This window comes from Sciurus vulgaris (genome assembly GCF_902686455.1).
Source record: "Sciurus vulgaris genome assembly, chromosome: 6".
NCBI classification, from domain to species: Eukaryota; Metazoa; Chordata; class Mammalia; order Rodentia; family Sciuridae; genus Sciurus; species Sciurus vulgaris.
This window is the reverse complement of record NC_136466.1, coordinates 25,232,174-25,249,869: the sequence shown is the minus strand read 5'-3', so window position 1 is coordinate 25,249,869 and position 17,696 is coordinate 25,232,174. Positions and strand designations below refer to the sequence as shown.

At 49.1% G+C, this 17,696-nt stretch overlaps 1 protein-coding gene across 2 annotated transcripts in view; it reads left to right on the top strand.

Moving 5' to 3' along the window:
• LARP1 (La ribonucleoprotein 1, translational regulator) overlaps window positions 1–17,696 on the top strand; it is an 87,884-nt gene that overhangs the window by 16,881 nt on the left and 53,307 nt on the right. The window contains exon 1 of one of the 2 annotated variants that reach the window (XM_079144992.1): window positions 15,178–16,003. The exons of the other annotated variant lie outside the window; for it this stretch is intronic. Within the exon in view, the coding sequence (XP_079001118.1) occupies window positions 15,568–16,003 (436 nt within the window). The 5' untranslated portion in view covers window positions 15,178–15,567. Of the gene's footprint in view, window positions 1–15,177; window positions 16,004–17,696 lie in introns of those variants that run through there. 2 annotated transcript variants of the gene reach the window in all.

The following is a 17,696-nucleotide window of genomic DNA, read 5'->3' as shown; positions in this document are numbered from 1 at the left end:
ATGGACCTTTATTTTACTTATTTATATGTGGTGCTGTGAATCGAACCCAGTGCCTCACACATGCTAGGCAAGCGCCCTACCACTGAGCCACAACCCCATTCCCTTCTGCGGTTCTTTTTATTTTTTCATTTTGAGTCAGTGTTTCTCCAAGTTGCCCAGACAGGCCTCGAACTTGCAATCCTCCTGCCTCAGCCTCCCGAGCCACTGGGATCGCAGGCATGCTCCACCACGCCCAGCTCTGCCCCTCCTCTTAAACAAGGTGTCCTCTGTGGCCCCCTCCCCTTAGCCTTCTCTTCAGAGTGCAGGAATAGTCCCTTCTCCTTCCCTACACCTCTGTGTTCCAGGCACCCAGGGACCCTGTGTCCAGCCTCAGGCCCCTATGAACATCCTCCAGAACTTGCGGGGTCCCCTCAGGTTCTGTGGGCCTTTCAGAGACAAAGGCAGCGGATTGGAGGTAGCTGGCCTGCAGGTCGGGTCTCCCTCTACACCCCCACACTGCAGGTTTGGTGAGCACAGAGTGGTCCACCTTGTTGTGGGGGAGGGGCACCAGAAGCTGCCATCCCTCTGCGGTCCTGGATTCCACACGTGCTCTCACCACACTATCGCCCTATTTATACTCTCACAGACTGGGCTTTACACACCAGCTATCTTCTCAGGATAGACCCTCTGAAGAGTGGCAGGCTGTCAAAACCCTCGCAGGAGCCTGCACAAGGACACTGTCTGCTCTGCTAGGCGCTCCTGGGCTATCCATGATTAAACCATGCCATCCATTATTTTTGCCCTAAATGTCAATTTCAGATGCTGACCTCCTCAGGAGGTAGGACTTGGCTGTACCAAGCTACCATTTTAGTTTATTTTTAGGTTTTTGTAGAGCTGGGAATCGAACCCAGGGCCTCACGCATTCTAGGCAAGTGCTCCATCACTGAGCCCCAGCCCCAGCCACTTAAAAAAAAAAAAAAAGGAGTTAAATTTATAATAATATACTGTACAGATTTTAAATGTGTAGTTCAATGAGTTTTGCCAAATGCCCTATGACTCAACAATCAGCTTATTTGGAGAAATTGTAAGATTCCATAAAATTCCTGGAATTTGGAGTGAAGAGATACTGAGTCAAGGTTCTGCCATTAATCTGCTGGGTGACCTTGGGCAAGTCCCTTCCCCTCTGTGGCCTTCAGTGTCTGAGGTGTACAAGGAGAAGGCTGACGCTAGAGGCTCCTTCAGCTGTAGGATCACAGGGCAAGGCAGGCTTTGGAGAAAGGTCACTCAAGACCTCCTGAAATTACGCAGAACTACGACTGTGCCCTGCTGATATTTGTAGCGTGAACGTGCCTCACCTGGGTCCTTCTGATCACATTCCTGAGGAAGAGAAACTGTAGGAATCACCATCATAAGCAAAGATGGCGGAAACCAGCAAAACCAAGACCTGCATCCCCTAGTAATGTACCCAAAGCCTTGCAATCAAATCTTTTTTTTTTTTTTTTCCTTCGCGTACGTAAGTGAAAGATTCTAAAGGGATTAGCTTCAAAATTCACAGCAAGTACCAAAACACACCGTTTGCCAAATAGGTTGAGTTTAACCACTTTGCCTTTTGGAAGCTAATGTGCCTTAAAAAAAAAAAAAAATCTGAGCTTCTCTAACAAAAGTAAGCTGAAGCTCTCACGTGTCTGCAGCAGCGTTCAGTTTGCAGAGGCTTCTTGCCCATTCCTCATCTGATCTCCTTGTCAGTTCTATGCCGGGCAGGAATTGTTCTCGCCCTTGTTTTCAGATGAGCATCCTAAGGCTCGGAAAAATGAAGTTGAATGTCCTCAAAGACCAGAGGCGAGCTCACCCCTCTGGATCTCCAGCCCCAGCATCTTTGGTTTGGGCTCCACTCTCTGTTTTGCAAACCAACCCACCCAGAGAACAGTCTGAGTTCAAGAGGATCTAAAAACAACAAGCTCACTCAGCGGGTGGCAGTTGACAGGAACTGACACTTCTTGCCCTCCCATGATGCATTAACCCTTGAAATTCTTCCCACCGCTCAGTGCTCACCCTTTTACAGGAGAGGAGGCAGAGGCAAAGAGAGGGGTCACGGATTGCTGGAGCTCACACAGCAAGTAGGCTGGAGAGCTGGGATTCCACCAGGCAGGCTGGCTGGAGGCCCAGGCCCTTCACCCCTGTGCTACGCTGCCTCACATTACACCAAGCTGCTGATTAAGGAACTTTCTAGACAAAGCTGTTCATTGGCGAGATGAGCAGCCCGATAGACAGTGAGGCCCCTGCTTTGAGCGTGTCCGGTGGAATCCAGGTGGAAGGATGTTTCAAGGCAGTTAGGTTTAAAGCAGATGGTGAGTCAACGGTCCTGGAAGGACCCTCCTAACCCAGAGATTACTGGATTGGTGAACTCTCCTGAAGATTCCAGCCTGTCAGTTCAGGGTGGAGACAGATGGCTCCACCATGCTTTCCCAGGCCACCAACCTGCCCACTCTCCTCTTCTCATGGACATTGGGAACACTGAGCTGGGAGAGCAGGTGACTGTGCATGGATCATCCTGGAAATCCAACAGCATGGTCTCAAGCCCAGAGACCAGGGAGGAGGAATGGAGGGACACTAAATGACAAGGCATTTGCTGCCCGATTTCATCAGTGAACTGTGGGTAGTAAAGTGGAAATGCGACACACTCAACCCACTTCTGGGCCTGAGGCCTAGATGTTAGTCACAGAGCCCTGGTCAGAGCTCCCAGGGCTCTCTGCCGCACCCTACTCGATGGCTTCATTTCACTCATGGGACTACAGAGGCCCAGAGCGGGGAAGCAACTTATCAGAGGTCACACAACATTCATTCAACAAATAGTGAGTGTGTCCTGTGCCAAGCTTGGCACTGGAGGTACCAGAGGTGAGAAGAAGGTGGAGCCCCTAACTCCAGTCTCATGCAGCTTAGATGTGATAGGAGACAATGGACCAAAAGTATTGTTCATATACAAACTCAGATTGTCATCTGGGCTGTGAAGAACAAGGAGTACTTCAGCCAAGTTGACGAAGAGAGTTCTCTCTAAGAAGGGGCCATTCAAGCTGAGGCTGTATGGGGGCAGCAGGACACAGTGGAAATTCGATGCCCTAGGACTCCTGGGGATGAGGGTTGGGTAGTCAAGAGGGATTGTGTGTGTGTGTGTATACGTGTGCGCACACACACATGTTCAGGATCTTGTGGGCACAGGTGAGACGTCTGGAGCTTGTCCTTGCTGTAACAGGAAGCTTTTGGAGGGCTTCTTTTCAACAGAGTGGCAGACATGCTCTGTGTTTCCCAGTGCCGGGTTCCTTGGGTGCCCTGGTATCCTGGAGGTTTGAGGAAAACACACCAGACATTGCTACCCACACCAACTTGTCTTTATCTGGTGATCTCTAGGCACTGTCCCCACATTAGGAAAGCAGGCCACTCAGGTTCACTGGAAGCTCCTCCTTCCCACCACAGTCTCCAATAGACCTTGAGATCCAAGTGCGTAGGCAATGAGCAAACCTCTCTGGTCCAGTGGCTGTGGCTGGGACAGGTCCTCAGACAGTCCTGCCACCTGCTCCAGGCTTTCCCCCGCCTCATCCCGCGTCCAGCCTTCACCTCCATGCATGGTGCAGACCCTGAGAGGTCTTGGAGCAAAGCTCTTGTTCAGTTTGGTTTAGTCTAACATTTCCCAAATGGTTTGATGCCGTAGAAGTAAGGAAACATTAGAAACTGCTATCCAGACAGCTAGGATAGGAAGAAACTTCCAGAATATTTAGATTTTTTTAAAGAAATGGGTAGGGCTGGGATATAGCTCAGTTGGTAAAGTGCTTGCGTAGCATGCACAAGGCCCTGGGTTCAATCCCCAGCACCACACACACACACACACAAAAGTTGGGGGAGGGGGGGGGGGGAGGGGGAGGGGGAGGGGGAGGGGGAGGGGGAGGGGGGAGGGGGAGGGGGAGGGACTTTTCTAGGTCTCATAGGAAGTAGCGTCAGAGCTGGAACTGGAAATCAGAACTCCTTCTACACTCCACTATTGGGTACCGGGAGGCCATGTGACAAACTTGAGCCATTGCTTCTCAAAGAGTGTTCCATGGAACACAGGAGATTTGTTCTGACTCCTGAGTTTGAAGAATGTTGTATCCCTACATCCTTAGAAGAGGCCCTGAGATATCCTATAGCAAATCACTCATTTAACATTGTTTAAGCCAATGTTTCCCGCATGGTTTGATGATGGAATTCATCTTTTTTTGTTGTTGTTTGTTCATTCTGGGGATTGAACCTAGGAGCCCTTAACCACTGAGCCACATCCCCAGCCCTTTTTATTTTTTATTTTAAGACAGTGTCTCACTAAGCTGAGGGACTCACTAAGTTACTGAGGCTGGCTTCGAACTTGTGATCCTCATGCCTCAGCCTCCCGAGTAGTTAGGACTGCAGGTGTGCACCGCCCCTGGTTGATGTATATTTATTCATATTCTGGGGAGTTCTGCTTGGGGAGGGCCACCCTCAATTAAAATTCTGCTATCCACAGCCCATGGCTCATAGCAATGGCATAGCAAATGTGAGCCATTATCATCATCATCAACACTGTGGGCAGGGATCATATTTTATCCTGTGGTGCATGTGACTGAACCTCCCTTACCCAGTGCTGAGTCCTTGGGGACGAAGACACAGATCAATTGCTCTGTCAATCAACCAACACTGACAATGTGTGTTGACTTTGGACCTCCTGGGTCACATGGCCTCCCCTGAGATAAAGGGCAGCTTACCTCTTTCCTCTTCTCTACCAAAGCAAAGGCCTGGGGAATCCTTGTCAGGAAAGCTCAGAAACATCCCTAAAGGTCATCAAATGCCAGTTTGATCTGCCCTATTCCCTGCCTCCCTTTTTAGACTGAAAAAAATTCTCCTCCCCAGATTCAAGTGCTAACTAAAGTCCAGCCACGTCCAGGAAGGCTTCCCTGGCTACCTCTTCCCCGTCCCGCTCACCTCTCCTTGTAACTGGCCCCTCTTTAGTCTCCTGGAACCTGACTGCGCCACGTGTTCAGTAATGTGATGGCATCCATCTGTGCAGGGGTCTAAATGAGGGTAGCTGGCGGGAGTGACATCAGACAGGGGTGGCCCTGAGGTTCACAAGTGTGACTGAGCCCGTCCAATCACATTTAAATCCAATTTAAATCATACTGGGTGAGGACTGGGTGTGGTTCAGGGTGAGCACGTGCTTGGCACGTTCCAGGTCCCGGGTTCAATGCCTAACACCAGGAAAACGAAAATGCCATGCAGGCCAAAGGAAACATGCCCCAGGGGAAGGACATCAGATGTGAAAATCTTCAGATGTCCTAGAGCTTCCAGCAACCAGTTGCAGACTCCAGATAAAACAAATCATCTTTCTGAGTCTCAGTATCCTCACCTATAAAACAGGGTAACACTCGTTCTGCCAACTTGGTGGAACTTGAAGAACGTTTCTCCTGACAGTACCAATGACCACTGCCCCCTTTGTGACAATGCTGCACATTTATTCAGTATTTACTGCGTGTCAGGCACCGTCTGTCAAGCACTCTGAATTCTTTCACTCACTCAGTCCTTACGACAACCCTCAGGGGTAGGTACTGTTATCATTCCCACTTTACAGATGAGGAAACAGGCAGAGAGAGGCAAAGGAATTTGTCCAAGGTTACAAAGCTGGGGGGTGATGGAGCAGAGACTGTTAAACACTTTCACAAATAGCAGTTCATTTACTATTCTCAAAGGCATAAAGAATTTTATCAAGCGAATGTTTCTCTTTTCACCCTTTTACATATGGAGACACTGAAGCTCAGCAAAGCAAAGTGATTTGTCTGAGGCCACATAACCAGGAAATAGGCATTAATAAAACTGGGTTAAACCCAGTTCTTCTGATATTAAGCCCTTGGTCCATGCTTTCTGTGCCACATGTAAAGGCCAGGCAGGCGGTCAGTGGAGAGAACAGTGCGATGGGGTGAATGAGGAGTCCTGTTCCCCCGGCAAGGACCATGCCACTGCAGTCCTTAGGGCAGGACCCTTTGTCCTGGAGCTCAGCGCTCACGTTCCACTGAGTGACAGTTCAATCGGCTAATCCCACACTTGACTGGCTATGGTCTTGTTGAAGGGGAAATGGCTTCCTGCCTTCATTTTGACTGCGGATGTCCATTTGTCTCCATGAACTTGATGCTTCCTGAGCCTGGAATGTTTAGAAATGATTACCTGAGTTGTTGTCTGGGTTTGTTTTGTTTTGTTTCTCTGCGTACTCTGTTTCTTGTGTGGCTTAGGGATCTGGAACAGGGAAGGTGAGATTGGGGTTGAGATCTTGATTCTGCCGCCCCACCTTGACATACCGGAACAAGATGCTTAGTATCTGTGGGTCTCTGCCAGCTAGGGGTAATCATGTCTATCCTGCCTTCATGAAAGCCCTTTATAAAATATACAGCACAATACAGACAGAAGTTGGATCACTGTAATATATAAGGCATACCTTAGGTACTCAATAGATGATATTTAACTGACCGTACAGAAAGAATTTGCAATGCTGTGGGGACAGCACTCATAAAACAGAGTTAAGGAAGGAAAAAAGCAAGAAATAAAACTGCTGTATGTACATTATTATCTCAGTTATGTAAAATATAGATAGAAAAAAGACTAGAAGAAAATAAACCAACATGTGGCCAGTGATTGACACTAGGTTGGGGACCTATATATGGGTTTTGCTTTGCTAGACTTTTGTTCCTATTTACTAAATTAGCATATTTTATTTTTATATCATATTTTATCACATATGTCATGTAAATATAAAATATAATTCAAAATATATTTATCATATAGTTATATATTTATCATATATAATTTAAAATGTAAATCAAATATGTGTGACTTGCCTTTCAAATATAAAATAAATCATGATGTATAATTTATATGTCAAAATATTTATAATTTATCTACACATACATATATATATATATTTTTTTTTTTTTTTTTTTTGCAGTGCTGGGGATTGAACCCAGGGCCTTGTGCTTACAAGGCAAGCACTCTACCAACTGAGCTATCTCCTCAGCCCCCTACATGTGTTGATATAGATCAAAATATATATAATTCAGCACTTGACACTTGACGGCGTTGCTCTTATTACCCAAACTAATGTGATCAGGAGTGATTCTGAGTTCATTCGTTCATTTATTTATTCCTTTGTTCAGAAAATAGGCCAAGGGTTTCAGTTCTGTATAAGGCACCAGTGACAAGTGCCACAAGGGACACTAAGAAGAATGAGGTATGGTTCCTGCCATCAAGATGGAGGATAAATGAATGGATGAAGAAACTGTGGTATATATACACAATGGAATACTATTCAGCCATAAAGAAGAATAATATTATGGCATTTGCAAATAAATGGATGGAATTGGAGAATATCATGCTAAGTGAAATAAGCCAAGCCCAAAAAAACCAAAGGCCAAATGTTTTCCCTGATAAGTGGAGGATGATATATAATGGGGTGGAGGTGGGGAATGAGAGAATACTGGGGGAACTTTAGAATATGTAGAAGAAAATGAGGGGGGGGGTATGAAAAATGGTGGAACGAGACAGACATCATTACCCTATGTACGTGTATGATTACACAAGTGGTATGAATCTACATTGTGCACAACCATAGAAACCAAATTATGTACCCCATTTGTGTACAATGAATCAAAATGCAGTCTGTAAAAAATTAAAAACTAAATATAAAAAAGAGAAAAAATGGAGGATAAAGGGGCTGGGGTTGTGGCTCAGTGGTAGAGTGCTTGCCTCATATGCATGAGCACTGGGTTCAATCCTCAGCACCACATAAATAAAACAATGGTATTGAGTTCATCTACAACTAAAAAAAAATTTTAAAAGATAGAGGATAAATCATGCTCAGAGCTAACCATAGCTCAATGCAGAATGTGAAAAATATTTTATATACTTTAGGGAAATTTCTACCAGGAGTTAAGAGCAGGGAAAAAATCTGTTCTAGGTGAGGTTTTGTGAAGAAGCTGAAGGGTGAGTGGAATTCTGGGCCAGTAGAAACAGAAAGGTGTTACGGGTAGTAATAACAATAATGAATGGTAATTAATATTTCCTTAGCACATACCAGGCAGCAGGCATTGTGCTATTAAATTGCATACATTATCTCACTTAATGCTCCCTGAACATCTGAGATAAATAGTATTCTCATCTCTAATTTATAGATGGGGGAAACTGAGGCTTAGAGAGAGGTTTAAATACTTGCCAGAGTTGCAAGGTGATCAAGCTGGCAGGCACACTCAAGACCTCACTCTCAACAGCTGTTATTTGAATCGAGGAAGGGAAACACCTGGTTACAGGGAATAAGGCAGGGAGCTTCCTGAAAGTGCAAGAACATGTGTGTCCTGCACTTCTCTCTGTCCAGAGCCAGGGCAGTAACCAGCATGTTACAGATGCTCAGTCAATATTTGTCAACTGAGCAAGGCGTGGTGGTGCACGTAATCCCAGCAATTTGGGAGGCTGAGGTAGGAGGATTACAAATTCAAAGCCAGCCTCAGCAACTTATTAGTGAGGTCCTAAGCAATTTAGCGAGACCCTGTCTCAAGATAAAAAAATTTTAAAAAGGGCTGGGGATGTGGCTCAGTGGTAAAGTACCCCAGGTTCAATCCCTGGTACCAAAGGGGGGGAAAATGTCAACTGAAAGAACAAAAAGAAACAGTGAGTGAGTGGTCCATTGTTGCTGGAGTGTAGGGTGTGTGGTTGGAAGGCAGGGGGACAGGAGGCTTAGGGTCAGCCTGTGCTGGGTGAGAATTTTGGAGATTTTGAGCAGAGCCTGTCAAAGTCCATCAAAGAGTCAGAGAACTGTTCTAGTCAATGTGGTAAGGTGGATTGCAGGAAGGAGTAGGGAAGCCCATCCTGGGACCATTTGAGAGCAGGAAGCCCAGAGAGGGTAATAGGAACAGGATGGGGGAAGAGGCTGCACAGTTGATAAGAATAGGCTGAGAGAATGCCAGTCTCCAACTCGGAGTGGGACTATGCTAAAAGATCATTCTTTATCAGCCCTTCCTCACTGCAAACCTTCCTCCTCCTCTACCACTCCTTATTTCCTCTGAGCCTACTCCATCTGTAAAATGGGGATGGAGTGGCATCCTGGAGGGAAAAGGATTATCAATTCTTGCTGTTTACATCTACTTCACAGGAGACCTTGACTGAGGCCTCTTCCTGAGAACTGAAATCACTTCATGGCATGTGCCAGAAGATCCAAGAATCTTCAGGGTCTGCCAAAGCCCCTCCCTTTTCAACTCCCCCCCTCTCCTCCATGTTGGTGTAAAGAAACCTACAGCCTGTAATCTCAGCAACTCAGGAGGCTGAGACAGGAGGATCAAAAGTTCAAGGCCGGCCTCAGCAACTTAGCAAGACCCTGTCTAAAACAACATAAAGCGCAGGGCATTTAGTTCAGTGGTAGCAGCCCAGGTTCAATCCCCAATACCAAAACAAAACAAAACAAAATACAACAAAAAAGAGGTATCGGACTCAAGAGTTCTGATACCAGGAGTAAGCAATAGAGTGCCAGTTCTTCTAGAAATACAGGTCCTGTGAAAAATCAAACTCAAAGGGAAACGGAACTACATATCCCAGTGTGTAATGTTTTCCTTCCTCATAAGCACAGGTAACTCAAAAAAACCATGCCCCTGTCAAATGGATGAAATTGGAGAATATCATGTTAAGTGAGATAAGCCAATCTCAAAAATCCAAAAGAGGAATGATCTCACTGATAAGCGGATGATGACACTTAATGGGGGGTGGGAGGGGGCCAAGAATGGAGGAAGGAGGGACTGTATAGAGGGAAAAGAGAGGTGGGAGGGGTGGGGGGGAGGAAAAAAATAACGGAATGAATCAAGCATCATTACTCTATGTAAATATATGAATATGCAAATGGTATGTTGTTACTCCATGTACAAACAGAAACAACATGTATCCCATTTGTTTACAATAAAAATAAATTATAAAAAAATTAATAACCTAAAAAAAAAAAAAAAAAAAAACCATGCCCCTGCTTCTTCATCTATCTGCCTGACCCCAAAGAAAAAGAATAAAATTTCATGGAAACTTTGTATCTTCCTTCATGCTTCTAAGCCAGACAGGCAGGTATTCCATTTTGTAGCAACCCAGGAAAGTTTTAAGAGGCTGCCCAAACTCATTCTGCAAGCCCAGAGAGGGGCCTCAGGTTATAAAACAATTCTACCACCTCTCTAGTCTCTCCTCTGTCTCTCTTTAGGAAGTCACCACCAGGAACACACAAATACATGTTTAATTACAAAGAGGTTTTGGATCTGCTTTATAATTTTTTAATTAATTTTGCAGTATTGGGAATTGAACCCAGGGGTGCTCTGCCACTGAGACACATTCCCCGCCCATTTTATTTATTTATTTATTTTGAGAGAGGGTCTTGCTAAGTTTCTGAAGCTGGCCTCAAACTTATGATCTTCCTGCCTTAGCCTCTCAAGTTGCTGGAATTGCAGATGTGTTCTGCTGTGCCAAGCTATAATTGCTATTTTTTAAGTTTGATTTTATCCCTCTGTGTGTGTGCAAATGCGCCGCATGTAAGTACATGGTCTATTTAAGCCTTGGGCACAAGTTAGCTTGATCCTTGTCACGAAAAGCATATTTTGTCTAACCTCCTCTTTTGGCCTGAGGTCATGTATTGCTTAATTCTTTGGTCCCCTAATTAGAGTTTATCTTCTGGAGAGACAGGATTCAACATTTTCAGGATCTTTCAAGGCCTCAATATTGATGGGTATGACAATGAGGGGAAGAGAGGTAGGCTGAACAGTGTGGGGTGGTACATAAGAGCAAGACCTGGGGACTCAGACTGCTCTGAAGAAACAACCCCACTCTGATACTCCGTTGCTGCCTATGACCTTGAGCATCCACCTTACTTTTTCACATTTTGTATTGGTACATTTAAAACTATACATAACAGTGGGATTCACGATGCCATATTCAAACATGCACATCACATAACTTGATCGATCTCATTTCCTAGTACCTGCTCTTTCCCTCCCTTCCGCCCCCACTTTCGCTTGCTCTATTCTCTGATCTTCCATTATTGCTATTTTATTTATTTTTCACCTTTTATTTTTTTAAACATTTAATTTTTTTTTTTATTTTTACAGACTGTGTTTTGATTCATTGCACACAAATGGGGAACATCTTTTCGTCTCTATGGTTATGCACCATGTAGATTCATACCATTCGTGTAATCATACATGTCCATAGGGTCATGATGTCTGTCTCGTTCCACCATTTTTCATACCCCGCCCCTCATTTCCCTCTACGTAATCAAAAGTTCCTCCATTCTTCTCTAACCCCCCTACCCCCATTATATATCATCATCCACTTATCAGGGAAAACATTCAGCCTTTGGCTTTTTGGGATTGGCTTATTTCACTTAGCATGAAATTCTCCATCTCCATTATTTATCTGCAAATGCCATAATATTATTCTTCTTTATGACTGAATAATATTCCATTGTGTATATATACCACAGTTTCTTATCCATTCATCTGTTGAAGGGCGTCTAGGTTGGTTCCACAATCTAGCTATTGTGCCATTATTGTTATTTTAACTAGTGCATTATTTTATATACATGTGGAGCTCATTACAATATATTTGCACAGACATAGCACAGATTTGGTAGATTTCACTTTCCAGTATTTCCCCCTGTTCTTCCCTCCTCCCTTCTTCTCAATCCCCTTCCCTCTACCATCTTAATTTCTTTTCTGAACTTCAGTAGCCTTCCTTTATAATTGAAGACAATAACAGCTTCAGGGCTTCATCTACTGTCTGGCACATAGTAGGGACTCAACTGACATTTAGGGAAAGAATTAATACCTATCTTATTGGGTTATTATAAGATTTAAATTGAGATAATGAATGTCAAGTATGTTTCATAGAACCCAGTAAACAGTATTTAATAGAAAAAAACTACTCTTCACTATTTAGTCTTGACTATTATCTTGAAAAAAAAAAAACAAAAACATACATATAGAATGCCACAGTGGGTGAGGAATCCAAAAACCTGAATTAAAATCCCAATTCCATCTTTTTTGTTTGTTTGTTTGTTTGTTACCAGGGATTGAATTTAGAAGGGCTTAACCACTGAACCACATCCCCAGCTCTTTTTTTATGTTTGAGGCAGGGTCTTGCTGAGTTGCCTAGGGCCTCACTAAGTTGCTGAGTCTGGCTTTGAACTTGCCATCCTCCTGCCTTAGCCTCCTGAGCTGCTGGGATTACAGTACAGGCATGCACCACCGTGACCAGTCCCAATTCTATCATTTTAAACTTGTACTTTCCTAGTAGTGGTGACAGATTTGAATTTTTCTTTCATTTTTCTTTTTATGGTGCCGGAACCCAGGGCCTCGAGTGTGCTAGGCAAGTGTTCTATCACTGACCTATATCCCAACCCTCTTTTTTTTTTTCTCTTTCCACATTGTTTTAAATTGGTGCATTATGGTCGCACAACCCTCTGTCATTTTAATGTTGGAAAACTACTGACTTTTGGATTAGCAGATGAGATGTGAGGACTGGTTCTGCATGGAGTAGGTGCATGACCTTGGGTAAATAACTTTATTTCTTTGAGCTTCAGTTTCCTCATCTACAAAACAAGGAGATTGAGTAATCAGTGAGCTTATTTTTTTCCAGCTCTAACAGCCTCTAATTCCAAGATGTATCTCATGATGATCTCTCTCTCTCTCTCTCTCTCTTTTTTTCCTGGCCCCAGTTTGCCCCTCCCTAGGGCAGGGCAGGTCCAGGGTGTGCAGATCCTAGTTCTCCTCCAGGTTCTATGAAGCAGGGCCTGGCCAGCACCCTTTGGTTCTGACCTTGCTGGGTAACATGAACCATTTACTTGTCTACAAGGGACCCTTGTACTGCTACAATTACAAACAAACAAACAAAATTCGTAGAAAAAATGACCAACAATGACAATTATGGGCCCTATTAACAACAGAGAGGGTCTAGCATAGTATCATTGGGAAATATTTAGCAATAAATAAAAGATAGTGCTTCCAGTGGCAACGTACAGTAATTTGCCTCCTCATTAGGGGTGTATATAATGCAATTATGTAGAATCCTGCTTAAATTCATTGGCGTACCTTTATTCATTGCCTTCCTCAGGTACCTCTTTTAAAATTATTTTGGTGGTGCTGTGGATTGAACCCAGGGCCTCTTATATGCTAGGCAAGAATTCCACCACTGAACAATACAGCTGACCCTTTTAACTAATTTTTATTTTTTATTTTTAAAAATTTTTTTGTAGTACTTAGAAGTGAACCCAGGGCTTAACTTTTATTTTGAGATAGGGTCTGGCTAAATTACAGACTGGCCTCCAACTTGGGATTGTCCTGCCTCAGCCTCCTTAGTCTTTAGGATTATAGGCATGTGCCAAGTTCTTGATACCTCTTCTGAAGCACTGGCCTAAGTGTATATCATTAACACAGCACTTCGTCTAACATTGTCTCACTTGATCCTTCGCAGAAGCCCAGAGAGTTAAGAGTTAAATCAGGAATTCTTTACTCCCATTTCTCCCCTCAGGAGGAGGGGCTCAGGGAGTGTGGAGAGTTGGAGGAGACTAATAAATTGGGACCAGTGTCAGTTTGCCAAGCCGTTCTCACCAGTATTTCTCTTGGAACTCCTGATTAAGAGCCCAGCCTGGCTGGCTGGGGCGGTTTGTAGAGTCTTCTCACTAAGCCGTTCCCTCTATCCAGCAGGTGGTGTGTCTAATCCTTGTTTTGGAGATGGCCAACATTCCAGGCTGTTAAGTCTTGGGCAGGTGGATCACAGCCAGTCAGAGGTCAAAATTGCCCCAGCGAAGCGTGGGACCACCTGATGTGTATAAGCACTAAGGAGCCTTGTTAGACTGCAGATTTCTGGGTCCAATCCCAGGCCACACCTAATTCCTAAGGATACTTTGGGATCTGAGTTCGAGGATATCTTCCCTCATCACCCAAACTAAAGTGGTCAGTCTAGTCTAACTTATGACCGCAGTAATGACTGTCTTCCTCGATACTGAACAAGCACTTATCACTTAATGCTTATTGTCTCTTTTCCCACCTCAGAATGTAAATTCCATGAGGATATGCACTTGTTAGCCTTGTTTATTGACAAACCCGTTTCCTAGAACTCTGCAGGCCCCCACAGTAGGAGGATGGTAAATGTTTATTGAGTGTACACTGAAACTTGAAACCGCTGTCACACATCGCTCCTTCATTCTGCAGTGGGGAAATCGAGGCCCGCGGAGATGGGAGTGACAGTAGAGGCGCAGCGTTGGTAGGGGCCAGGGCCAGGATAAAATTCGGATCTCTGGTTCAACTCTGCTCAAAGCGACTCTTTAGAAAACACAAAATCCACTTGAAAGAAAAGACATTTCCTGCCCATAAATACTCGGTTCCGGGGGCCTGACCAGGGTGGGGGCCACTGGTAATTCATCCCTACTTCATAGGCGCCCGCTGCCCTCAAAGGTTAAGGGCTGGTCTTCCAGGCCTGGAGTCGAACCCCTCTCGGGACAGCTTTGCGGCCCGGCCCGGCTGGGAGGAGCCGAGTAGAGCCCTCGGAGGTGAGGGCGGCTGGCCCAAGGTCACCCGGGCGGGGCCCGGAGGGGGCCAGGTCCGCCGGGTACCGGACAGGGGGCGGCGCTGGCGCATCCTCAGGTCTTGGTGGGGTCCCCTCTTCGGCATGTTCGAAGTCAGGAGTGATATCAAATGGTCCTTACCCTGAAATCAACATTCGAGCTGAAGAGCTGCAACAGGCCGGGCCAGCCGCGTGGCGCGTCCCCATGTGCTCCACCTGCACCCGCTCTCAGGCCTGGCCCTTTAAGACACCTCCCCCTCTCCGCCCTCCCCTTCTCTCCATTCTCCCTCGCGGCCCCCCCTCCCGAATTGCATCAGGCACGTGCTCGCCCCCGTCAGGCCTGGGCACCCCCACCCCCAGCCCGGGAGGTGCTCGGAGGAATCAGAGGCGAGGGGCGGAGCGAGGGGGCGGGGCCACGGGGCCGTGCGCGCGCGCTCCCGCCGCCCGTAGCCAAGGGCCGGCCCGGCGGGCGCGCCCCCGCCGCTCCGTCCCCTCCCCTCGCTCTCCGCGTCGCGAGGCGCGCGCCCGCCCGCCGCCTGCCGCGGATCGCGTGGTCTGCTCCGCTCGCCGCGCCTCTCCCCCGTCCGTCCATATTGCTGCAGCCCCCGAGCCGGGAAGCCCGGGCCGCCCCGGGGGCGGGGGGGAGGGAGGGACGGAACGAGAGGCCTGCCAGGCTCGGGGTGGGGGCGCCCTGCGAGGAACGGGCGGGGGGGGACGCGCGCCGAGGAGGCCTGGACCGCAGAGTGGGGGGCCTTCCTCCCCCCCCCGCCCCGCCAGTGGGCCTCGGATCTACGGCGGCTGCATCCGACCGGGAAGGGAGCCGCGCCTAGCGTGAATCCCGGTTCTTCTCCGTGGGGACTGGTGCCCGGCGCCCCGGAGGAAGGCGTCGCGGGCGCTCTGCGAGCCAAGTTCGCGGCGGGGGAGGCAACCTCGGGCGCGCCCGGCTTCTCCGGGGGGGCGGGCGCGCAGATGGCCACTCAGGTGGAGCCGCTGCTGCCGGGGGGCGCCCCGCTCTTGCAGGCCGAAGAGCACGGGGGGCTGGTGAGGAAGAAGCCGCCGCCGGCGCCCGAAGGCAAGGGCGAGCCCGGGGCAAACGACGTCGGAGGGGGGGAGCCGGACGGCGGCGCCCGGAGACCTCGGCCGCCCTGCGCCAAGCCACACAAGGAGGGCACCGGGCCGCCGGAGCGCGAGAGCCCGCGGCCACCGCAGCTGCCGGGCGCCGAGGGCCCTGCCGTCAGCGACGGAGAGGAGGGCGGCGGCGAGCCGGGCGCTGGCGGAGGAGCGGCCGGAGCCGCGGGCGCCGGGCGCCGAGACTTCGTGGAAGCCCCCCCGCCCAAGGTGAACCCGTGGACTAAGAACGCGCTGCCGCCGGTCCTGGCCACCGTGAACGGACAGTCCCCGCCAGGTGGGTCTCCTGTTGGCGGTCCGGGGCCTCTTCCGGGGACTGGGCGTCCCCTCCCCCAGCGGCCTCCGGGGCCCAGGGGGTCGGCTGCTGGTCGTGGTGACTCGGGTGTTTTTAAAATTGTCTCCTGGCTCGTTGGGGTCGCCGGGCCCTCCGCCAGCGCACTCTCGGGACCCTGCGCCTACCGGAGGGCCAGGCCTCCGGGAGGCCACTGCCACCGCCTGGGCCGCAGCGGTTAGTGGGCAACGGCGTGGTTCGGGCCTACCTCGCCGGGAGAGGGTGGGCGCTGGCCCGGGTGGGGCGAGCAGAGCCGGGGTCTGCTCAGCCTTCGAGGGAGCCCCCTGGCCACCCGCCCCACGCCCGGGTTCGGGTAGCCTTGCGAGCGTCCCAGGTGGTAAACGTTTAATGAGCATATGTCATGGGCAGCACAGCGCCCGGCGAGGACTTGCCGCCGACGGACGGGTCCGGCTTTAAAGTTAGCAAGTTTTGTCCTCGAGAGCTGGTAGGCGGTAGGGTCCCCTGCGGATACGCGTTGGGGGTCAGTTACGGGGGAGAGGAGAAAAGGAAACCCAGCGTGTCATTGAATTCGGTGGTTTCCCTCTGATCCCGGCGTCTTCCGCCTTGAGAGGGAGCCCGACGGCGTGTGCGGGGGAGCCGGTTAGGGGCCCGGCGGAAAATGTGAAGCGGGTGAGGGGCATGCGGCGACACGAGGGGCGTGTGCGGCGGGGGAGGGAGTGGCCGGCTGGGCGGGCGGGTGACAGTTGGGCGCCATGCGCCGCGCCGGCGGCCGGCGGGCTGCTCGCGGCCGCTGGGCCTCGGCGTTCGGCGCGGGTCGCGGCGGTCGGGGCGCACGGCGGCTGCGGCCCCGGGTGCGTGTGCGCGGCGTAGTGCGCCCCCCTTCGCGGCATTCCTCCGCCGCCGGGAAAACGTGCCTCCCCGCGCGGGGAGCCGCATGTGACCGCCGGCCGGCGCCTCCCTCGCCTTCCTCCCCCCTGCGTTTTTTGGTCCGTTTGGACCCGTCCCTTTCGGGGGAGGCGAGGGTGTAGGAAATCCCAGCAGAGCCGTGTCAGCGTGGGGAGGGAGGCGGTGCGGAATATGGAATCTGCTCGGCCTCTCTGCTGAGAACAGATCGGCGGCCAGGGTGGGGGACGCGCCCTCCGTCCTCCCTTCGCCAGTGCATGGGGCACCGTGGGCCTCGGTTGTTCGGTTTTGGTCCTTTTGAAGTGGGCTAGTATGAAAACTGGCTAATAGGTAGAATGATGGCCTCTGCCAGTAGCCCGAATGGTTTTCCAGAACTCCTCCCCTACTCGGTCGCTGTTGAGGCTGACTGGTTTGAACCGTCAGAATGGGGAAAGTTGAAGGGGGAGCTTAATGCCTTCACATTCGGGAGGAGACTCACTCCCTGGCCCAGGGAAACCAAACAGCCCCTCGTGAATACAGCAGTGTCGCCTCCCCTCCTCCCCCAAAGGTTGCTTCATTTGGAAGAGGGACTATTTGGGGTTTACTAACAGTACCTCAAACCGTGTTCTTTCCTTTTGCCGCCTCCCCGCCCCCCTTCCAGAATCCTCTTTATGCAAAGGGCAGTGCTGGAACCTCCATTTTCTTTCACATCCCTCCTATCCACCCACAGAGTAAGGGAAAACAACTTTAAGACACTCTTTGGTCCTACCCCCCTCTTTAAACTCAGAGGTATAAT